The sequence below is a fragment of the Bicyclus anynana genome, chromosome 26 (assembly GCF_947172395.1).
Source record: "Bicyclus anynana chromosome 26, ilBicAnyn1.1, whole genome shotgun sequence".
In the NCBI taxonomy this organism is placed as follows: domain Eukaryota; kingdom Metazoa; phylum Arthropoda; class Insecta; order Lepidoptera; family Nymphalidae; genus Bicyclus; species Bicyclus anynana.
The window spans coordinates 8810112-8835505 of record NC_069108.1 but is presented as its reverse complement, the minus strand read 5'-3'; the positions used below and the strand labels follow the sequence as shown (position 1 = coordinate 8835505).

Here is a 25394-nt window from a genome sequence, read left to right as displayed (position 1 = left end):
TTTTTCGGTGGTTTTCTTATCATTACTCGATAAATATTTTCAAAAAAAAATTTTCAAACTCAGATCCAAAAACTAAACACTTAGAGCTACAATTTGCTTTTTATTTTTTTGCTGTACGACCATTTTTGTATAAGTTACAGCCTGTTGAAAATCCCCCAAAAATTTGGATTTTTTTTTCTGCTCCCTTAATTTTTGTGCCTAGTATATATATCGCTACATACGTTGTGCGCACGCGCCGAGACCATTTTGGTAATTCGCATATAAGTTACCAAAACTATCTAAAATCTGGCTGGGATTGAGAAGAGTGGAGATACGAAGCAGTTTACAGTAAGTCCCTTAACTACTTTCCCTAATAGCAAAGCCGAACGCAAACACCTGGTATTTTTTAAATTTTAATGATACGGGGTACAAGAGTGGACCTGAAATGGACCATCTCCTTCGATATGAGTCAACTACCTATGATATAAATGTAGTGTTTGTGTTTGTGTTTGCACGCAGGTAAAACCGCAGAAGGTGCTAGTCGTCAATAAAACACAGTTGTGGAACGCCAAGTTTATTTCATTTATCACAAATGTACATCTAGGGGGGGGCAGGCGCCGCCTCGCGCGCGCCCAGTGACAACTGCAACAAACAAACATATATCTATACTTATAATAAAACTGTAAAAGGTCAAATTCTGTACACTGAAGATATTTTAACAATTTTAGTTGGAGGCCATCATCATCATCATCTCAGAAACGCTGGCCCATTGCGGATTGGCAGACTTCACACACGCAGAGAATTAAGATATTCTCTGGTATGCAGGTTACCTCACGATGTTTAACTTCACCGTTTGAGACCCGTGATATTTAATTTCTTAAAATGCACACAACTGAAAAGAACAACCTCTGAAATCGGAGGCAGAGGTTCATATCCATTGGGCCATCTCGACTCTGGAGGCATTATATAATCGATACTGAAGCCAAAAATATACTTTTTATTTTTTGTATGTCTGTATGTCTGTCCGTGTTTTTTTGTTGACCGGGCATCACGTTGAAACTACCGAATGAAATCTAAATGAAACTTGGCAGGATTAGAGACCATAATACGAAGAAGTATATAGGATATAAAATAAAATCTGCTATCAAGATTTACAGCACAACCAACTTTAAAAAAAAACAAAGAGGTCTTTTTTTACTCTTTACAAATTAGCCCTTGACTGCAATCTCATCTGATGGTAAATGATGATACAATCTATGATGAAATCGGGCTAATTTGTTAGGAAGAGGATGAAAATCCACGCCCCTTTCGGTTTCTACAGATATTGTACCAACTACGTATTCACGTACAATAATTCGACCGTGTCCATGACACATGCCACAATATATTGCTTTTTCTGGAGATTTTGAGATTTCGGGAGAATCCCGACGATTCCTGACCATCTGGCAACCATAGCCTGTAGTGTTGTATTTAGCCTATTTATCGAGAAAGCCTATTATCTCCATATTCTCACGGGAACGGGAACCACGCGGGTGAAACCGCGCGGCGTCAGCTAGCAACAGAATATACGCGTCGAGTTGAGAAGCTCCTCCTTTTTTAATCTACCTCTGACGGTTGTCTACAACGTCGTACCGGAACGCTAAATCGCTTTGCGGTACGTCTTTGCTGGTGGGGTGGTAACTAGCCATGGTCTACCACCAGATCTGAGCCAATTTAGAAAATTTAAAAATCCTAAACCGACCGGGGAATCAAACCCAAACCTTTCTGTTAAGATTCACAGCATTACCAACTGCGACAGAGGTCGTGAAAATGATGTACCTGTAGTGTAAGGGGGCTGACCTGTCACTGCTTGGAGCGCCGCGAGGGCTCGGTGGCGGTGGGCGGCGGCGGGGGGCCCTTCTTCTCCAACTCCTCGAGGTAAGAGCTGATGATCTGCTGCCGCTCCTCGGGGATGTGCTCCAGCGCCGTGTACCTGCACAACACACACTGGTGATGGAGCGATTCGTTATGTGTGTACCCAACATGCACTCTGGTGATGGAGCGATCCGTTATGTGTGTACCCGACATGCACTCTGGGTGATGGAGCGATTCGTTATGTGTGTACCGAACATACAGTCTGGTGATGGAGCGACTCGTTATTTATACTTCTATACAAAAAACTTCTATAAACAGGTAACGTTTGTGTGGGGGTTCTCTGGATCTATACTACAGCCTTTCTTGATGAGTGCTGTTTACCAACAAACAAATTAAAAATGAGGGTATAAATCACTTGTCATTCTACAAGTAATAATAATTATAATTAACTTGTTCTTAAATTAATGAAAATAAATTTGATTAATGAGCTTAGAGCAATTAGATATGGTTAATTTTATAAACAAACAACATAAAATTTAAAATAAATAAGTTATGAAATGACATGAGTTTTTTACCTTCCATTCCAATTTCTTTGTTGGTAAACAGTATTCATTTTCGTGTGACGTTCATAGAGCGATGCATTATCTTTGTGATATTCATAAAACAATGCGTGGTTATTTACGGGTATAACATTAAGTTCATGGAGCGATGGATTATCTTTATGTAACATTCATAAAATAATGCGTCGTTATCTATCACAATAAGCTCATGGAGCGGTGCGTTATGTTCACATGGACTGCGTTACCTGGCGTCATGTTTCAAGGTGTCCTGTAGGGAGGTCATGGCCGCCGGGCTGTCGCGCACGGCCGCCATGGAGCGGTGCGTTATGGAGCGGGTCTCCTGCAGCAACTGTCGCAGCGCGGTCTTGGCAGCGCTCTGCTTGTCGCGCTGGTAGTCGCGGAACTCGCGCTCCATCTGTTGACAGTGCAATATTTTATATATTAATAATAATAAAGCCGTTTATTAATCCTTATTCCTTAGCGTTACAACAGTTTTAGTTGATACTAGCGGACGCCCGCGACTTCGTCTGCGTGAAACTTTCAACTACCCCTATCCTACCCTACCCCACAATAAAGCTCAAATTGACTACGTTTTAGTTAGAAAACATTGGTATGGAAAAAAGAAAAGGGCTATTTTTATGGTTTTTTCAGCAATTATTCGAATTTTTCTCGCCGTAAAACCATCCTAGAACTTTAAGAAACATTTAAAAAAAAGAATTGGCCAAATTGGTCCAGGCGTTGTTGAGTTATGCGCTTACCAACGCATTTTGCGATTCATTTTTATATTATAAGATTAAACTTAATGTTAGTACATAATATTATTGTTAGTTACAAATATATATTTTTTTTTATATATTTAATATATTAATGTGATTTAATGAAGGTAAGTCAATGAATGACCAAAAATTTAGTAACTCCAATTCCCTGAAACTTAAGTTTATTAACATTTAGTATGCTTGCTAACTTTTGGTAACTAACTTTTAGTAAGGGTCAACTGTTAGTGGAAACGGAAAGTTATAGAAGACAAACTGTTAAAGCAGAATGTTGTGTAGTAATCGCGACTTATCGCGATGCGTGACAATCATGGAGCGATGCGTTATGTGATGTCACGTATCTACGAGTTGAGAAGTTTGTATTGTACTTGCGCAATACAATACATACTTCTCGTAAATAATCCGCTCCATAAGCAAGGAGCGATACGTTAAGAACAGCGCAGTTTTTCACAAATTTCGCGGGAACCGTTGATTTTTCAGGGATGTAAAGTCACCTACGTGTTAATTCACGGTATTATCTATCTTCGTTTTAAATTACAGCCAAATCGGTTCAGTAGTTGCGGCGTCAAAGAGTAACAAACATCCATACAAACTTTCGTGGATACGATATTAGTAGGATTCTTCAAAGCATAATCGGTGCTGGAATTTAAAAAAAAATGACTGTGTAACGGCTTGTACCACAATTCAATGTCATGCCAGGGCGTGACCCTGGTACGGTACAGCTGGTGGTACAGGATTGTACCTGGTAAGGTACGGCCAGGCTGTACCCAATAGGGTACGGTCAATCTGTACCCAATACGGTACAGCCAGTCTGTACCCAATTGGGTACAGTCAGTCTGTACCTATTAAGGTACAGTCAGTCTGTACCTGATACGGTACAGTCAATCTGTACCCAATACGATACAGTCAGTCTGTACCCAATTGGGTACAGCCAGTCTGTACCTAACACGGCACGTTACCTGCGGCGCGCTGCGGTAGGCGGGCGCGGCGGCGTGCTCCGCGAGCTGCTTGCGCACGTCCCGCCAGTGCGCGGTGCAGCCGGCGCCCAGCTCGGCGAGCAAGGCGCGCAGCTTGTCCCGGCGCTTGCCCGCCAGCGCGCCCACGTGCTGCGTGAACAGCCGCTCGCGGTCCTCCTTGGCCAGCTCGTCGGCCAGGCTGTAGCGGTGGTCCTTCTTCAGCTGCTTCTTGGCTTCGCGCCACGTCAGGTCCGGGTTGCGGACCAGGTCCGCCAGCAGCGCGTTGAAGTGCTGCACACGAGAATGGGGATTCAGGCACGACAACAACAATTAGCAATCAGACACGACAACAACAATTAGTATTTATTTCGTGTATTTCATAATAATTAGTACCTGAAATAAGGGTCCGAAATATATCGATATCAATTAGTAAAAGTGAGGGTTTCTTATAAAATGTCAACTAGTCTATTAGGTATCAGACACGACAACAACAATAAGGGTCCCAGCACACGGGAGACATTCCACAATAAATTTTTTCGTGTAGGTGAATGATGTCAAAAACTGTCAACAACTAATAGTTAAGTGTAAGATACCTAATTAGTCCCTATATCGGAGGCTGCGAGTCCATATAAAATGTAAGAAAACAACAAAAAAAGAGGTCGTTGGTAGTATTTTGTGGCTGTGGCGTGGCGACCGTGTGCGTAGACACTAAGAAATCAGGGAAAGGTAAATCTACATATGTGACAATGGTATATTTTATTCGTTCCGTTCCGTCAAAATAATCGATTCTTGATAGATATTGTTTTTATTACAAAGGAGATGGTTGAAATTGATTTTATTACAATAAATCTAACTAAATAAAAATAAATAAATAAAATAAAAACCCAAGTTTTTGAGTTATATCAATATGGCGCCCATAGAGCAAATATGACATGACAATTGACAGCAAACGTCAAATCGACTACTGCATTGTAAACGTCATCAATCTGCCAATTAATGTTGCATTTCTTGGGAGATAATGAATATTATTTCGATAGAATTAAAGCAAATTCGTAGATTTGCATAATCAAAAATAGTTAAAAAAAATATTTTCTTTTATTTCCGCCAGGGTACAATGACTGATCCTGGGCTCCATACAATTTTGGACCATCTCCTTTATAAAATTAAAGTAGAAAGAAACACTTCACACAAACCGGCATTTTTCAGGGAGCTCTTTACAAGACGAAAACGATTACAACAATGAAACATCGATTCTATAACAACAGTTTTTATAAACGCGTTAGATCATTGCTTTGTGATCTTTGCCAGGGGGGTAACGGTGCTGTTATTAATGGTCGAAGCCCATGTCTCCCTCACCTGCACCGCCTCGTCCCTCTTGTGGTACTCCCTCTCCTTGTCCCGGTCGCGCAGGCTGGTGGCGAGCGCGCGCTGCACTTGCCTCTCGCGCTCCTTGATGGAGGCCTGCGCGCGCGCCTCGCGCTCCTTCGAGGCCTCGCTCTCGTCCTTGTCGCCCGCCTCGGCCTCCTCCGTCTCCATGGCCTCCGGTACTGGCTCCTGCACCTGTAGACATCAAGGAATATCACCATTGCCCATAATAAGGAATTCACCCGCGTGGTTCCCGTTCCCATAGGAATACGGGGATAATATATACCCTATAGCCTTCCTCGATAAACGGGCTATCTAACACTGAAAGAATTTTTCAAATCGGACCAGTAGTTCCTGAGATAAGCGCGTTCAATCAAGCAAAAAAACTAACTCTTCAGCTTTATAATATTAGTATAGATTCGTCTCACTACTGAGCTTGAGTCTGCTCTCAGAATGAGATGGGTTAGGCCAATAGTCCACCACGCTGGCCCAATGCGGATTGGCAGACTTCACACACGCAGAGAATTAAGAAAATTCTCTGGTATGCAGGTTTCCTCACGATGTTTTCCTTCACCGTTGCCTGCACCTGTACATAATAGTAATTCGTTTTAAGAAGTTAAATATCACGTGTCTCAAACAGTGAAGGAAAAACATCGCGAGGAAACCGGCAGAGAATTTTCTCAATAGGGATGATGACAGTTTTTTAAATTGTATATAAATTAAGAGTATGCTAATAGTAAATTATTTTGTAAAAGTAACAGTGTATCTGCGATCATCACTTTCGGAGCTACAGGGATTTAAAGGGTCAGATTTGCGGCGCTGCCGCGGTTCCCTGAAAAACGCTCCATACAAAATGGTACGAATTAATGACGTCGTAGGTACATAATAATCGTTAGATTTGTATGGGCGTTCAAACACATTTAATAATATCTGTGTTATTTGTGCGTTTAAGTTCATTCATGTAGTATAAAATGTCACTTTTAATGTAAGGAAGCTTCCTTACATTAAATGTGACATTTTATACTGTAAGAATTTTCATCTAATTACTATAAAAGATTTTTAATAAATTTTGAAATTTTATAATCTTATTTATTTTGCAAATATCCAGACAATCTTTACTTTTTATGTCTAAATTAGTTAACATTGACCTTATTTACCCGAATGTATCAAAAATCAATATATTCAAACCTAGTCATCATCCCCATTCGAATCGTGTGTGAAGTCTGCCAATCCGCATTGGGCCAGCGTGGCTGACTATTGGCTTAACCCCTCATTCTGAGAGGAGACTCGAGCTCAGCAGTGAGCCGAATACGGGCTGATAATGATGATGATATTTAATCGATGTCTGACATAACAAATGTTTTGATTGCCTGCGATAACTAGACACAAAGTTAGTGGTGCCAGCGGAGGATCGAACCCAGGGCCTCCGTCTTGTAAGCCCACCGCGCATAATACTGCGCCATGACAAAAAAATACTAGACGCTAGGTATGCTAACTTTTAAATATTTACAAGGACTAAGCTAATATCATAGAGGTCTGATTTGATTTTTAGTTCGCTTGTCACAAGACTACAATACTACTGGCCGATTTTTTAAATTCTTTCACCAAGGGAAAGCTACATTATCAGCGACAAGCACAGGCAAAATTTTATGCCCGTATCCCCTTGAATCCTTACCAGAAAACCGCGATCGAACTGAACTTAGAAAATGTCGAAAACGAAAAAGAGCTGATTAGTAGAAGCTTCAAAAGTGGATTTAAAAAAAAAAGAAAACCAATGTCGAGCAAAGGTTATGATTCACAAGATTTGTCAGGACAACTTAATTAACAAATCGAACTGTAACCAAAATAAGACCCTAGAATGGAAGAGAATGACTTTGAATGGAGTCACGTACTTGTGATCGTTGTGTGTAGGGTACAAGGGATCCCTTGACAGTTAACTAACACCCCCTTTTCCACTCAAGTCACTCTCCCGCCTATCCGATAAAGACCGATAAAGTATTACACAACAAGAGATGTGAACGGCTCCAACGCTACGAGCATACTGAATCGACCGTACGACGGGCGCCTTTAATCGCAAGTACTTCCCGCCAACCGATCCCTACCCCTCTCTAACTCCCTACTCTTTACGGAAACAAGTCGCGCCACCTAGCGTCGGCACGAGCCAACACTAGATCGAGCGACGTCAAATCTGTCTCAGAATAGTATTTCCTACAGTATTTAATATTTTTACTTGAAAAAACTTAACCAGTTTAAGACATTTTGGCGCCCCATAGTTTTATTTGCACCAGCCCCCCTAGCCAAGTTGCACGTCGATTCTCTTTCTACGATCGCAAACGCTTCGAAAACTATAACGATGTATGGGAATGACATTTGCTATCGACAGGTCACTAAAGATCTGTCATTCCCATACATTTTTATAGTTTTCGAAGCGTTTGCGATCGTAGAAAGAGATTCGACGTGTCACTTGGTTAACGCCACTGGGAGTGCAAGAATAAAATAAAACACTATTAGTCAATATAATATTTAATACACCAATACACAAAACATTATGTAATGTTTCTAACAAAGAGAGAAAACAAATGCTATAATTATGTACAAACATGTAAGATCAACATATATACTCAGAGGCACAATTATCCGCCCACTTTAATATGACGCGAATATGTTATAGTGGGCGGATAATTGTGCCTCTGAGTATATATATAGTGCGGACAACATTTCGCTGCAGGCAGTCGCGAAACGTGTAAGCATAGCAGAGAATATAGCACACACACTACATGTTGGATAATATATGTGTGTGTTCACCCAGGAACAAAATATTTATTAAGGACCTTGATTATTTAAACTAAAGCCTTACTCGATGAGTATTGTTTACCAACAAACTTTTATGAAGGTAGAAAATGCATTTCATAGCTTATTTATTTTAAATTATGTACCGTTTGTTTATAAAATGTTATAAAATGTCAAAATATATTGACTAATCTAACTGTTCTAAGCTTATTAATTAAATTTATTTTCATTAATTTAGGAACAAGTTAATTACAATAATTATTAGGTGTGAAATAACTAGCGATTTATACCCTCATTTTTAATTTGTTTGTTGGAATACAATACACAGTGAGCCGTGATAGCCCAGTGGATATGACCTCTGCCTCCGATTCCGGAGGGTGTCAGTTCGAATCCGGTCCGGGGCATGCACCTCCAACTTTTCAGTTGTGTGCATTTTAAGAATTTAAATATCACGTGTCTCGAAACGGTGACGGAAAAACATCGTGAGGAAACCTGCATACCAGAGAATTTTCTTAATTCTCTGCGTGTGTGAAGTCTGCCAATCCGCATTGGGCCAGCGTGGTGGACTATTGGCCAAACTTCTCCCATTCTGAGAGGAGATTCGAGCTCAGCAGTGAGCCGAATATGGGTTGATAACGAATACAGTACACATAGAGTAGGGACTAAATTTGGGTATGTGTTATTCATGGCGAATCGGACAAAATTATGAACTTCATTAACTGAGGTCGTCTTGCCTCGTGGGTAGCTTCGCGTTGCTTCGGTCGCGCCTAGCTACATCACTTATGAGTTACGACTTCGCCTGCAGCGAGATGTTTTCAAAATTGAATTATTATTGTTTACAGAACCATATCTGTGAATCAAAAAGTGACTTTTTATTGTCTAGGTAACCAAAACACCCACACACGCTAACGCAGCGTGGTGGGCACGAACTGTACATCCTTAGCTATAAAATTTTGACATCAATTCAAATCAAATGTCGAACATTTAAAATGCAATCTTAAAGTAAAAAAAAAAAACAAAATCTCAAACACTTAGACTATAGTTGGAGTCACGTAAAAAGGGCGATATAGACCGACCAATCGCTTTCGTGCCACCTAGTTTGCCACTTTGAGAATCATAAGGAGAATATTCAAGTTATGCTGTATATTTTTTGCAAGTGCCAAAATGTCCATCCCAGGCCCAGGCCTACTTTAACCACCCGGCAATTTACTTCATCATATATCAGTCCACTGCAGGACATAGGCCTTTTGTAGGGACTTCCAAACATCACGATACTAAGCCACCTGCATCCAGCGAATACCTGCGACTCGCTTGATGTCGTCAGTCCACCTGGTGGGGGGTCGTCATTCCAGCACCTTCGGACCCCAACGTCCATCGGCTCTTCGAACTATGTGCCCCGCCCATTGCTACTTATCGCAACTCGTTGAGCTATGTCAATTTACTTATATCTAAAAAATCTTGGTAATTCTACTTTTGTTTGCTACAACGTTTGACGACATTTTTAATTCATCTTTAATTTGTCACGACGGGGGCAAGCTAAGGCAATATAAGATATTTTTTGAAAGTTTGTTTGTTCGTTTTCTTATCTGTTAAGAAAGAAATAATACAGTTTCAAATGTTACTCCACCGCTTTGGTACACCAGCCAACATTTTGTAGTAGTGAAAAAAAAATGTATTTTTTTCTAAGAAACATATTTTTAATAAGCCAATAATATAACCAGATCCTTATTTATACATCATATTATCATCACCATATACTTTTATACCTGGGCTCCCTGGGCCGATGGGCATTTCCCTTAGATACAGCATAACCTTGTTTGAAATAAATACGCTCATAAAACTACCAATGTCAATTCGCAGCTATACAGGTAACACAAAAGACGTTGAGCGGCGTTTTTCTTATTCTAATCACTTACAAAACTATCATATTGATAGCCTCTAATTATGATAATTCAAATTAAAAAAGAAACAGCACCGAATGTTCATTTTTTAAATTATCTCGTATGCCGAACGACGATTTATATGTAAATTATTTTTAACTTTCACCTTACATTTTGTGCAGTGGCGTGCACTTCATAGATGCACAAACGCAATGCATACCCTGAGGATTCATTAAGTAACCTGTATTGGAGGAGGAATTTTCCTTTTTATACAACTTGTACCTATAGTGCATACCCTAGGTAAAAAACTTGTGCACACCACTGATTTTGTGAAATATAATCTGAGGACACACAGACTAAACACTGGACCATCAAGATCATAGACAAGACACAAATGTTCAATTAAATAAGTTGTCAGATTAAGATGCCAGATAAAAATAATTTAAATATAACGCAGACATTTAAAAGCTCAAAAATATATAAATACAAAAAAAAACAATTTATACAATTAGGTACACGAAAAGCGGAGTTACTAATGTATTCGTTTAAGTATTTTAATTAATAAAACATTAAGGCATTTTAATAATATGTATTCAAGTTACGCACTTATTCGCAAACAATTATACATCAATTTTTATTTTCAGCGCACTTTTTATCTGCCGTCACTTATTTTTAATTATTCACCATAAAAACTTACAACCTACAAACTTAAAAGTTTATAACCTAATAATTTAATATTATCTATTGCTATGTTAAATTATTTTGAAAAATTTACATTTTTTTTTCCATGTTTATATTTACAATGTCCAAAATGTGCTTCCATATACAGGATGTGTAGAAAATGTGTGACAATATTTAATATAAAATATTTATTTTCATAATTTGACCAGAAAAATAAAATGCTTTGCAAAAAAAATACATTAACAAGATAACAAAATTTCTTGCACTCGAGTGCAAGAAATTTTGTTATCTTGTTAATGTATTTTTTGAATGATTTTTTCATTGCAATACTCGAGTATTGCAATGAAAAAATCATTCAATCACCCACAAAATTCGTTTTATTTTTCTGATCAAACTGTAATAATTATTATCCACTTTAACGAGTAACTAATTACTAAGAATTTACGAAAATACATCACATTAGTTATGGTTCGTACCAGTGGCGAAGGATAGCATTCAGATGAAGGTAAGCCGTCCCAAAGAAAAGGAAATTTCATATAGCTTGACACTAACTCCGGTTTCTCATACATCTAGATACAGTACATCAATGAATATGCATGGATTTTTAAAGGTAACCCAGCGGGAATCGGCTGGCGCCCTTCGCCGCTGGTTCGTAAACAAATCTCAGTCACCTATTATTCAGTTTGTTTTTTTCCTAATTTTAGATATTTTAGTTATTCATATTAATTGATTATGAAACACGGCTAAAACTCACTTAATGTTGGGTCGGAGTATGCCCGTCTAGATTCGAACCCATACGGGGCCCTTACTCATGAGCTGGTTCTAGCAACACGATCATAACTGTTTAGTGATTTCCTGTTTTGGATAGTGCCGCTTTGCTCCACCACCTTATGACTAAGGACCCCGTGTGTTTTCGAAACTAGTCCGATGTTTCATAATAAATTAACAACTGTCATTGTATATGTCTACGCTCGGTCTTTAAAGCTAATGTTTATATGAACGATCATCATGACAATACCACACCAAGTCGGACACACACTTACAACACGCGACGCGGGTTACACTAAACGACGACGTAACATTCATTACAACCAGAATCACATTAAAAACACCCAAAGTTCATAATGCAATCACCCTACTTGGTTAACAATGCTTATTATGAGAAATATCATTTATACTAATATTATAAAGAGGAAAACTTTGTTTGTATGTTTGTTTGTTTGTAATGAATAGGCTCAAAAACTAATGGACCGATTTTAAAAATTCTTTCACTTTTCGAAATCTACATTATTCACAAGTAATATAGGCTAAATTTTATTTTGATAAAAAAATTGGGTTCCGTAAGATATTTGGGTTTTTCGGACACAAGGTGTAAAAAATCAACCAGAAAAGTTACTTATTTTGCGTACGCTGCCTAAACTATAAAATATAGAATCATAAAATGTTCTAATTAATAGTAGATTTTAAAAATATCTACAAAAAACTATCCAGGATAGGGTAGAGGTAGGTTAGGGGTAGGGTAGGGGTAGTTGAATGTTCACATCGAGTTTCACGCGGACTAAGTCGCGGGCGTCTGCTAGTAGGAAATATAGTAGTAAAATATTAAAAAAAGATAAAGTTTGCGAGGTTCTTGATTTAGGGGTAATCAACGACATACGCGTACACTGTATAATTGTTTATATAGTGCGAGTAAAAGTTAATGAAAACATATCGCCTAGTGAGAGTTTTCGATGTTTTCATATTTTTTATTTTATTCTTTACAAGAATTAGCCCTTGACTACAATTTCACCTGATGGTAAGTGATGATGCAGTCTAAGATGCTAGCGGACTAACTTGTTAGGAGGAGGATGAAAATCCACACTCCTTTCGGTTTCTACACCGTATCGGCATCGTACCGGAACGCTAAATCGCTTGGCGGTACGTCTTTGCCGGTAGGGTGGTAACTAGCCAGACGTGGACAAATTAAGAAAATCTCAATCTGCCCAGCCGGGGATCGAACCCAGGACCTCCGTCTTGTAAATCCACCACGCATACCACTGCGCCACGGAGGCCGTCAATACTGTGACGGTCGCGTAAACGTAAACGCGAATTTCCAAGGAATTGTAACACCTAGTGCCATCTAGTGGCACTACTGCACAACTAAAACTATACTCTAAAACTGTAACCTTTAACCTGACCGCCGAACGGGCGTCCCCTACCTCGCGAGCTCCTACTAGTGGCCGAACCTGCAGGCGCAGACGCTTACGGCGACGAAGATGGCGACGAGATGGATGACGCACATACCGGACTTGACACCGCCCCAGCGCAGGATAGCGAGTAATTGCAGTCCGCGCGGGGCACATGATTGACATCGTCGACTACCCTTAGGCCGAAAGGTCTCAGCCCCGAAAGGGGCTGGAAGAACATGACCGGGGGAACAAAATCCCCCACGCCTTACCCGAGCAAGGAGGCATAGCCTCGAGGCCCGTACCCCCACCTGGATTTTTGTCCGGGAGGAGATGACCTGCCTGCTGCTGTAACCTTTAGAAGTCTGGACAAATATTTATTGTTTATAACTTTGCAATTTTTGCGAGAGGCCCTTCAATTTCTTATCTACATTCAATTCCGAATCGAATGACACCACAACCATTTTTATAAGAGTAGGAGATAAAGTTTTGACCTAAAAAGCATATATAAACTTTTGTGAGCTGTTTTTATGAAACGTGTCTATAAAGTACACGTCGCTGAAATAATCTCTGAATCTACTAAACCGATTTTGAAAATTGTTTTACCAATAGAAAACCACGTTATTTGCGAGTGTCATAAACAAATTTTTTCTCCCCAAATTCCCATGGGAACTGGTACTACGCGGGTGAAACTGTAGGGCGTCGGCTATATATAAGCTAAAGCGTTTCAATTTCTTATGTCAAGTATTGGTGACCAGGCAGGTAACTACAAAAGTATGCATCCACCTTAATTTACATGTTATCGACAACTTATTGCTTAATTTTTAATAACATTTGTACAATATTTTTTTAACCACAACATTGGATATTAAATATTGCCGTCAACATCGAATTCATGAAACATTCACTTAAAATTACTATAGTATCAGAGCCAGTGGAAGACATTTCTTCGTCATTTAGTAAAGGCTGAATAATTTGTGCGTTTTGCCAGTGATGACCTATGGTTTAGAGCAGTGATTCCCAAAGTGGTCTATATCGACCCCTAGGGATCTATGAAAAACTGCAAGGGGTCTATGTCAGCGAAAAAAATTTGGGGGTCCATTAAAAGAAAATTGTCTCCACGATAGTGGATCATGACACACACTCTGATAGTACCTATTTTTTACATCTTACTATCTTATAATATCAAAACATATACATTATTTTAAAACTAACTATGAAGTAAAAAAAATATTATATATGTTTATAAAATTGTGTAAGTTGTAGGATACAGAATCAATATCAAATAAGTAAGGGGTCTACCCAACACGGAAAAACATGGCAAGGGGGGCTACCACACAAAAAAGTTCGGGATACTTTGGTTTAGAGACTTGGTCGCTGAGGGCCTCATAAGAAGCCTTCAGTGAAATTCATATACGTTATAGGGGCACCCCCAGGGGATCATTCATCCGCTGAGTGTTAAGTTCGACACTCAGCGGCTGAATGATCCCCTGGGGTTGCCCCTACAACGTCTATGAATTCCACTGTAAGTTTCTCAGTGGGCGATGGAAAGAGCTAATGCTCGGAGTATCTCTACGTAATCAAAGTAGATATGAGGAACTCCGCAGAAGATGCTTGTGCTATCTCCTGCTTCAGTTTGCAGGGCAAGCCGTTTAGTAATATCGCTACAATATTCGTTTGCCTACCGTACAACATCCTACTAATATTATTAACGCTTAACTTTTTATGGATGTTTATATTCTTTAACACCGCAACTACTGAACCGATTTGGCTGAAATTTAAAACCAAGATAGTTAATACCCTGGATTACATAGGCTACTTTTCATCCCGTAAAATCCATGGTTCCCGCGGAATTTGTTAAAAACTAAATTCCTAGTAGGTTTGCCTACCGCACTTAACAATGGCTGACCACAGGTTGACAAAACTTGCACGCACACAACTTTACCAAATGACGAAGCTATGCGTATCGTTGGCTCCTAGACTACTAAGTTACATAGAAATCATTTTGAACCAATCACAGGCGACTTGAAACCGCTGATATGTCAAAGCCGCAATTTTTTTAATGCTAAAAATAATTCATGTATTTATTTAACGACTATACTAATATTATAAAACTGAAGAGTTTGTTTGTTTGTTTGATTGAACGCGCTAATCTCAGGAACTACTGGTCCGATTTGAAAAATTCTTCCAGTGTTAGATAGCCTATTTATCGAGGAAGGCTATAGGCTATATATTATCCCCGTATTCCTACGGGAACGGGAACCACGCGAGTAAAACCGCGCGGCGTCAGCTAGTTAATAATAAATAATTGATTTATTTTCTACCATCCGATGAAAATTCGAGAATTTTGGCAGGTTTATGAAGAAGTGTCGATTTTTCACAGACAATTTCGAAAGATAAAACAATTATTCAATGTTCCTAACTAACTTTTTTCTTTTATTATTGCCAAGGCTTCCTTTAATGAAATTTCACAAGGGACTAACTACACTCATTCGGCTCGTTCGCCAAACGTATGACGTCCTCGTCAACAAGTTGTGACTTGAATTGATTGCATCTCATCATCATAATTTTTTACTACTTATTAAATTTTGTAACTATAGAATGAAAATACTCTGGTTACGAGCATAATGTGATGTTATAAAGAGCGAAGCCTTCTGGCACAGGTATTTACTTAAAAGTCTCAGCCCTTTTATTTGATGTAATGTTCAAAACGAATAAATTTAATTTTCACTAGTTCAGTGTAAGGCCAAGCCTTTCTCCTTACATGTATGGAGATTTTAAGCTAAGACAGCACTCTACTTTAATGCAGGTTGGCGTGCTTAGGATTATGTTTGACTCTATAACAATCACTATTAGATGTTAATGATAATGACCAGCAGAGTTATTTTGTAACTCGGTGTAAAATTCAATTTGTAAGGCATAATCATTTTTCGTTTTTGTAATAATCTAAAATAAGCTAAATAACTATATAATTAAATAGCTGGGACTCAAAACCACGACCTGATGATTTCGATCATAAAACAACGCACACAACTCCGCCAGCAATGTCAAATCAATCCAGTGAATGCGAATGGAGCCGAATAAGTGTAGATAGCCCCCAATAACTAAGACGCAAGGCAGCCAGTTAACGACCAACTATGTGATCATCAACGGATTTGTTTTATACGTTTGTTTCGATACAACGATATTTAATAGTAGAGATAGAACATCAAAACTGAGCACAAATGTGCACAATTGTCTTAATTTCATTTAGTCGCTAATTAAACAACGAAAGTTAAACACATAATACCTAAATGTTATATACAATGTCGAGTTGTGTGTTTAATAAACTTAACTATACATATAATGTAGGTTAGTAGCAAAATTCGGATCACTTTTTGCGGTGATTTTGTATGACGTGACATATCTAAAGTATAAAATATCGTTGTTTCGATAACGTTGAGCCAACACTGATATCATTAAGAATAGATATGTTATTGTAGGTATATTAAAAGTTTTCATTAAATATTGACTTTGACAATATCAGCGATTTTTAAATCATACAACTTGCGATGGCCTCACATTGGATTAATCGCGTGAACGATTTTTTTGTAAAATTAGTCGCTTGAGCGATTGAAAGTCAGATTTACTTATTAACTACGTTTGTAATAACTGTATATTGGTACTGGAAATCGAAAACACTGTAAATTGGTATTACCAAATAAACGATAAAAAATGTATGTCTTTTTAATCGATTTCGAAAAATGGAGGAGGTTTCTCAATTCGGTCGTATATTTTTTAGTATAAACAAGCTCACAACTAAGAACCTTTTATAGATTCGAAACTAGTGAGATACCTCTAACCCCTAGGCACTATTAATAATCATGGATTAAAATTTAAAAACTTAATTTACTTCAAAGTAAAGTGAACTTTAAATAGTGGTGATTAGGTCGACTTTACTTTGAAGTAAATTGAGATTTAAATTTCCTAAGCGATATTTTACCATCTACTACTATGATTATGGTGTTTTGGAAGTGGATATCGAATCTATGACCTGGCTATTGTACACCAAACGATAGATCAAACAAATATTGTGATCATGTGATCGTGAACAAGCTCACAACTTGGAACCTCGTATGGATTTGAAACTAGTCAGCACTTCCAACAATAATCACGCAAGTTTTCATAGTATTTTCATCTGAGTATTGTTTAATTACATTTATGTGTAATTACATATGTTTTAGTAGTTTTTTATTTAAGTATTAATTCAGTAATACATTGCATAGCTTATAATATCTTTTTAACATAAAAATTTAACTGACTTCAGAGAAGTCCACTTATTTAGATTTTTACACAAAATTACTGAACCGATTTTTATGAAAACTAAATGGGACCAATCGTGAAGTAAGTATCCAATTGTAAGCAAAAATAAGAATTTTCAAAATTGGTTAAAAAATGACGAAGTTATGAAGTAACAACGAAGTTATGAACCTCCTCCTTTTTTTGAAGTCGGTTAAAAATAGCTGCACAACTTTCGCTCAGCTCATATATCGCAAGCGACTACAATCGCTCGCGCGATGTCAATGTGCGACCGGCGTAAATATTATTATTATCACTATTTCAAACGGGGGTAGTTGGAAATTTTTTTATACTAATCCACGGTTTTGAGTGTTAGAAATTTACGTTTAGGCGCCATTGTCTCAATTTTACTGATAGGAAATGGACCAATTATAGTATGGTCCAAATTGTCGAGTGGTCCAAAAATCAATTTAAAATACGTTCGCTAGGTACAAATGTATATTTCAATAAAACACGACTAACAACAGCCAAATTGACGCACTCCGCGTTGCAAGAACCACCTCATGATTAAGGACCCCGCATGGGTTTGAAACTAGTCGAGCATACTCCGACTTTGTGTTTTAGCCGTATTTTATAATAAAGTACTTTTAACAGGTTCGTATATAGTATCCATATGTAGGTCTAAAATGCGCACATCACCATTTTTCTAGGCGAGAGACAAATGTAGAATAGTTGCGGATTCGAAAATATATCCAAAGCCACGAAAGAGAGCGACATTTGTAGTACGCTATTAGTCGACAATATTTTTTTTTTCACGACATATGTCGTTTACACATGCTAAGTTGGTCGCTTTGATTGTATGTCAAAAATGTGAAATACAATTTTGTAAGAAAAAATCGTTAAGCCTACTGTACAATTTGAGCTCAAGGTCACGTCATAAAAATAAATATATCATTAAAAAAACAAAAAAACTGAAACCAGTCGAAAAAACAAATAAAATTCGTGTTCCGAAGAATGTTCTACCGTTATCAAAGCAAAGCTCCAACTACCCACCCCATGCGCACATAAAACAATTCAATAAATGTGTAAACGTAAAACTGTAAAACCATCAGGCATACACGAAAACACTCAATAATTGTCCCGGCTGAACAGTAACCTGCACCGCTCCTGGAATCAGCGTTTGCAGAAAACGTTAAGTAAACACTATTCCTTCTCCGACTTCTTCCGTTTCCTCTTCTCCGTCTTCTCCGCTTTCTCCGTCTTCTTCTTGCCCTTCTTCTCCGGCTCCGGCTCGGGGGTTTTGAAGTCGTGGCGGCGTTTTTTCGGCGGTGATTTTATGGGATTCTTATCCGTCGGTGGTTCTTTTTTCGACGACCTCAATACTTTCGGCGAAAGGATTTCCTTTTGGGGTGTGGGAGAGCTCGCCTCGCTGACTTCTTCCGCGGATTCCTCTTTTTTTGAGGATTTTGTGGATTTTGAATTCTTGGCCTCCTCCCCCGGTATGCCGAGGATCTCAGCCCATTGGTCCGGAGGCGGTGTGGGCTGTTTTTTCTCAACTTCACCCGGTTCGGATTTCTGCAAGACACAAACAGAGCTCTTTAGACGTCATTGGATTAACAACATACTGTTAAATAAATTAAACGCACCAGCATCGGACATTAAACAAAATACATATAAAAAAACTAACTTTGGTGATATGTTTTAAATCCTGTGTTTATTATTTTTTTTAATTGAATTTTGGATTTTCGAAAATGTATTTGAAGCCTAAAATACTATATACTATAAGCTATTGATATGTTCATTATTAAAATCCCTGTATATTTTACTGACATTGAATTTATGATTTTTGGTACTCATTAAAGAAAAATAAAAAACAAACAGTAGTAGGAAAAGCTGCTTAATTAAAATATGTTTACAATAGGCCTAGCAGGCATCAACAACATATTTCGTGAAGAGAAAAATACATTGTCGACCAATAATACACATTTTTTTTTTATTTGTAACAATGTAAAATACAAAACATAATAAATACAAATTGATTTTATTTTTAATTTTAGGAATTTGATTTATGTATTGAAATACTCCAAAGTTATTCAGACTCGTACATGAATAAAATATTAGAGAATCAAAACCGTTTTTTTTTTAATAAACTGGCCGTTGGCCTAATTTTTGGAAACGTAATTAAATTGTCATAATCAAAAAGATAATTTTTCTTTTCTTCATTTCAAAAAGGTAATTTTGTATACTTGAAAACTTTGGACCCTCTCCATTAAACGTCAACCTAATTGAATTATAACACAGAAACACAATTAGCGTTAAATAAATTTAAAAATAGAAGTATTTAAATATTACCAATATTTTCGTTTCTTCTTCAACTTATTTATCATTTTGAAATTTTCTTATTTTTTACAAATTAGCCCTACTGACTACTTTCTCACCTGATGGTAAGTGATGATACAATCTAAGATGGAAGCGGGATAACTTGTTAGGAGGTATATGAAAATCCACATCCCTTTCGGTTTCTATACGACATCGTACCGGAATGCTAAAGCGCTTGGCAGTACTTCTTTGTCGGTATGGTGGTAACTAGTTTCGACCTGAATCTCCCACGAGCCAAAACAAAAAAAAAACCGGCGTAGAAATTGAAAGGAGTGTATATATCTTTTATCTATTTCCAATGTTTCCGATTAGCCTCCTCCAATTTAGTTTGAAATGACTGTTCGTACCCAATACTACACTCCTGTGTAGGAGTGGGTGCGAACGTTATTTACGGGGATCGAACCCAAGACTCCACAGTGTAAATTACTGCCCTTTTATCGTGTAGTTAAAGCTTTTCAATTAATAGAATGTTGTTCCTATAAAAACCTCTACATTTCTCTACAATATTGTAGTCTAAAGCTAGAGTTAAGCCCATTGAGTTGTATGCACTACATAATAGATAAGACACCACTCATCAGTACTGCGTTAATATTTTAATAATATGCGTAAATTTAACTTGATGTTTTACCGATGCAGCAAATACCTACTGTTTAGTTTATGATTTTAGTTCTATGCTAATATTATAAAGAGGTAAAGTTTGTGGTATTGCAGGGGGACATCTGTGGATCTACTGAACGGATTTTGAAATTCTTTTACACTAGAAAGACACACAATTTGTAAGTGTCATATGCTATATTTTATCCTAGTATTCTCACGGGAAAGGAAACTAAGTGGGTGAAACCGCTTGTCGTCGCCTAGTGTTTTATACATAATACTATGATACTCAATAAAATTACGCAGCCTTACTTAATTAGTACAATTTTGACTTCAACCTTAACTTATTACATATTTTGTTTTTAGTTTCGAACAGCTCTAGTGGGCAGTAGATACAACTCAATGGTTAAATCACAACACAAATTCGCGCAGGACCACAGAGCCGGGCCACATCTAACGTACAATCATAACAAAAAGTGGCCGAATTTTTTTTTTTTTTACAATTATCGTTACCTTGTCCTTGTTGACCGCAGTAGCTGCAATTATTTTTCAAAAAAATAAAAACATTTTTTTTTTCTTTTTGTAGGCGTTAGATGTGACCGCGCTATGCCTGTCATAATCCTGCGGGATGTCTAATGTCCGATGCAAGGTGCAATACAAGCACAAGAATCTTTTCAATATCTCACCGTCTTCCATTCGTCGCGGGCCGCAGATTATAAACAAAAAAAAAACAACTCCCACTGCAAAAGCACACACTGTAACTTTGTTTTTTTAATTATTTTTTTTTTGGTTTTTTTTTTCGCGCGGGGTAAAAAAGACCCCCGCAGATTATGACAGTCTCCTGTAAAAGAAAACACTCACTCCAATAGAACAACCGCACGGTTGCAACAAAAAAGTTGCAACCGTAATAAATAGTTTTATACGAATTTCCGTCTATAATCTATTAGCGACAACCTTCAACCAATGCAGCAGTGGGTACTGATACTGCTTTCTGCATCCTCAGATGTGGGTTCGATTCCCATAAATGTCCCACAAATGCCAAGTATTTGTATAATGAGCTTGGGTGTTTTTGTATTAATTAGAAGTATTTAATGTAAATTAATCTTAGTACGCATTTTGAGCACGAGTCTCCTCTTAGTATGAGCGTTTAGGCCAATAGTCCACCACACTGGCCCAATGCGGATTGACAAACTTAACACACGTAGAGAATTAAGAAAATTCTCAAGTATGCAGGTTTCCTAACGATGAGACATGTGATATTTAGTTTCTTAAAATGCACTTATCTGAAAAGTTAGGAGTTGCATGCCCCGGCCGCATTCGGACCAACGCCCTCCGAAACAAAGGCAAAGGTCACAGCTCACTTTGGGGCTAGATAGCGATTTGTCCAAATATATTATTTAAAAAAAATACAAGGAACATTCGCTTGGCTGTTAGATCAAAGGTCGAATACAGAAGGTATCCTGGAGACGGCGTGAATGTTATGTGTATGTTGCTTGGGTCCTCTTTCAGTTTTCTAGGGGCCCTTTTATAAAAACGTTAATAAAGGACCCATTAATGTTTATAATAAAATGTTGACATTATTAAAACAAAAAAAAATCTAAATAATCACGAATAACTTACGAGATTTTTTCAGTTTACAACTCTCTTCCGAGGTTAAAGCCTTATTTGACTGGAGTATCAATTATCATTATTTTTGTCGTTAAAAAGGTACAACACTAAAAAATCTTTTTTTTTTGATAAAATTTTGATTTTTAAAATATATATTTAAGCTTAATCCTTACACATAACACTTACCTCTGCTTTCTCCTTTTTCTTTTCTTTCTTGCTGTCCTTGTCGCGCTCCTTTTCCTTGTCCTTGTCCTTATCTTTGTCTTTGTCCTTCTCGCGATCTTTGTCTTTTTTGTCTTTCTTGCTCCCTCGTTCGCGTTCTGAAACGAAACGAAATTTTTAAAACAAAATAAAAATAACAATAAAAAAACTTTGCGGTCAGGTAGGTGTCTGATAGATGTCTAAAGGCTTATTTACAAGTTTCGTCAATGCATCTAAATACATAAAGGGAAAAGGCCACTCATCACGATATTTCTTAAATCAGATGACGTAGAAATATGAAATTTGATAGGGAGTTTATAGTTAGTAGACGTCCGCTAAGAACGGATTTAGGACGGGCCGGATTAAGGAGGTCTGGGGGCGGACAAAGTCCACAACAAAGTGATGATATGTAGTTGTAATCCGAAGATGGTGGAACCGCTCAAAAATTTGATTTAAATTGCAGATTTCTATTGTCTGTATACTTAAGTTATTATAATGGAAATGTAACTTAAATGAATAAATAAATAAATAAGTGTATTTTTGTTGTCCTTGTCCTTCTTCCTCTCGTCCTTCACCTTCTTGCAGTAGTCTCTGAAGTAGTCCTGCTACTGTGTGTGTTGTAGCGTCAGAGTCACTCACCGTTCTCCTTCCCGTCCTTGTTCTTCTTCCTCTCGTCCTGCATCATCTTGAAGTAGTCTTTGAAGTAGTCCTACTACTGTGTGTTGAAGCGTCAGAGTCACTCACCTTTCTCCTTCCCGTCCTTGTCCTTCTTCTCGTCATTCACCATCTTGCAGTAGTCTCTGAAGTAGTCCTGCTACTGTGTGTGTTGTAGCGTCAGAGTCACTCACCGTTCTCCTTCCCGTCCTTGTCCTTCTTCTCGTCATTCACCATCTTGCAGTAGTCTCTGAAGTAGTCCTGCTACTGTGTGTGTTGTAGCGTCAGAGTCACTCACCGTTCTCCTTCCCGTCCTTGTCCTTCTTCTCGTCATTCACCATCTTGCAGTAGTCTCTGAAGTAGTCCTGCTACTGTGTGTGTTGTAGCGTCAGAGTCACTCACCGTTCTCCTTCCCGTCCTTGTCCTTCTTCTCGTCATTCACCATCTTGCAGTAGTCTCTGAAGTAGTCCTGCTACTGTGTGTGTTGTAGCGTCAGAGTCACTCACCGTTCTCCTTCCCGTCCTTGTCCTTCTTCTCGTCATTCACCATCTTGCAGTAGTCTCTGAAGTAGTCCTGCTACTGTGTGTGTTGTAGCGTCAGAGTCACTCACCGTTCTCCTTCCCGTCCTTGTCCTTCTTCTCGTCATTCACCATCTTGCAGTAGTCTCTGAAGTAGTCCTGCTACTGTGTGTGTTGTAGCGTCAGAGTCACTCACCGTTCTCCTTCCCGTCCTTGTCCTTCTTCTCGTCATTCACCATCTTGCAGTAGTCTCTGAAGTAGTCCTGCTACTGTGTGTGTTGTAGCGTCAGAGTCACTCACCGTTCTCCTTCCCGTCCTTGTCCTTCTTCTCGTCATTCACCATCTTGCAGTAGTCTCTGAAGTAGTCCTGCTACTGTGTGTGTTGTAGCGTCAGAGTCACTCACCGTTCTCCTTCCCGTCCTTGTCCTTCTTCTCGTCATTCACCATCTTGCAGTAGTCTCTGAAGTAGTCCTGCTACTGTGTGTGTTGTAGCGTCAGAGTCACTCACCGTTCTCCTTCCCGTCCTTGTCCTTCTTCTCGTCATTCACCATCTTGCAGTAGTCTCTGAAGTAGTCCTGCTACTGTGTGTGTTGTAGCGTCAGAGTCACTCACCGTTCTCCTTCCCGTCCTTGTCCTTCTTCTCGTCATTCACCATCTTGCAGTAGTCTCTGAAGTAGTCCTGCTACTGTGTGTGTTGTAGCGTCAGAGTCACTCACCGTTCTCCTTCCCGTCCTTGTCCTTCTTCTCGTCATTCACCATCTTGCAGTAGTCTCTGAAGTAGTCCTGCTACTGTGTGTGTTGTAGCGTCAGAGTCACTCACCGTTCTCCTTCCCGTCCTTGTCCTTCTTCTCGTCATTCACCATCTTGCAGTAGTCTCTGAAGTAGTCCTGCTACTGTGTGTGTTGTAGCGTCAGAGTCACTCACCGTTCTCCTTCCCGTCCTTGTCCTTCTTCTCGTCATTCACCATCTTGCAGTAGTCTCTGAAGTAGTCCTGCTACTGTGTGTGTTGTAGCGTCAGAGTCACTCACCGTTCTCCTTCCCGTCCTTGTCCTTCTTCTCGTCATTCACCATCTTACAGTAGTCTCTGAAGTAGTCCTGCTACTGTGTGTGTTGTAGCGTCAGAGTCACTCACCGTTCTCCTTCCCGTCCTTATCCTTCTTCCTCTCATCCTTCACCATCTTGCAGTAGTCTCTGAAGTAGTCCTGCTGTGTGTTGTAGCGTCAGTCACTCACCTTTCTCCTTTCCGTCCTTTTCCTTCTTCCTCTCGTCCTTCACCATCTTGCAGTAGTCTCTGAAGTAGTCCTCGCGCAGCGTGCTACTCTCCACAGCCTTGTACCGCGCGTCAGTGTCGATCTTCTTCTTAGCGTCCACCCAGCGCGCGTGGCGATCGATAGACTTGTCTTTCAGCATAGCTATGAACTCCGTCTTCGCCTACAACAGGGTGGGAAGTCAGTGGTTTGTCGTGTTCGGCGCGTAGTACGGGCTAGAGGGCGTGGCGTTTTGGTTCGTGGGACTGGGTTGGTTATATGTAGCAGTGGCGAAGGATACAATTTTGACGAGGGTAAGCCCAAAGAACAGGAAATTTATACCGCTCGATACATATTGATTACAATAATGAATATGTGTAAGAATTTTTAAAAGGTAACTCGGTGGGAATTTGCGGTTGTATGGACTCTTTGCAAATGGTAACTTTGATTTGAAATTTTGATTTGATTGTAAATGCGACAGGCTGAATATTTGTCATCCTCACGCCAAAATGGTTTAATGGAAATGGAAATTTGACAGTGAATAATGATACAAAATTATGTAGAGGTAGACATTGTGGTACTGTCTAAAACATATATGCAACAGTCCAAACCAGATGGACGTTGCAAGTCAATCAGTTAGTTACCCTTTAGCCCAAACGAAACAATAGAAGCTAGGAAGTTACATTAAGAAAGTATTTTTGTAATATAAGGAAAATAGTTTTTTTTTTTATAAATAAGTTGGGATTGAATAAAAAAAAGGAAATGGGCAGGGTAACTTTGAATGAATGTGTGTAGACTTTATGAGTCAATCAGTTATCCTTATATACAGGGTGTGGCGTAAATAATGGATAACCCTGTACCTGCCGAAGAGCCTCCAAATGGGCTATTCGAATATAGATTTTTTTTTATTTA

The 25394-nt window shown here is 38.7% G+C and overlaps 1 protein-coding gene across 9 annotated transcripts in view; it reads right to left on the bottom strand.

Moving 5' to 3' along the window:
- Positions 1-537: 537 nt before the first annotated feature.
- LOC112056170 (transcription elongation regulator 1) overlaps positions 538-25394 on the bottom strand; it is a 70238-nt gene continuing 45381 nt past the window's right edge. For 8 of the 9 annotated variants that reach the window (XM_052889944.1, XM_052889946.1, XM_052889948.1 and 5 more), the window contains exons 17-23: positions 24468-24666; positions 22049-22182; positions 5479-5682; positions 4126-4413; positions 2639-2808; positions 1819-1951; positions 538-621 (exon numbers count right to left, since the gene is read on the bottom strand). In XM_052889944.1, coding sequence (XP_052745904.1) covers positions 1822-1951; positions 2639-2808; positions 4126-4413; positions 5479-5682; positions 22049-22182; positions 24468-24666 — 1125 coding nt within the window. In that variant the 3' untranslated portion in view covers positions 538-621; positions 1819-1821. Of the gene's footprint in view, positions 622-1818; positions 1952-2638; positions 2809-4125; positions 4414-5478; positions 5683-12651; positions 18857-22048; positions 22183-24467; positions 24667-25394 lie in introns of those variants that run through there. The other variant, XM_052889949.1, reaches the window with a different exon arrangement.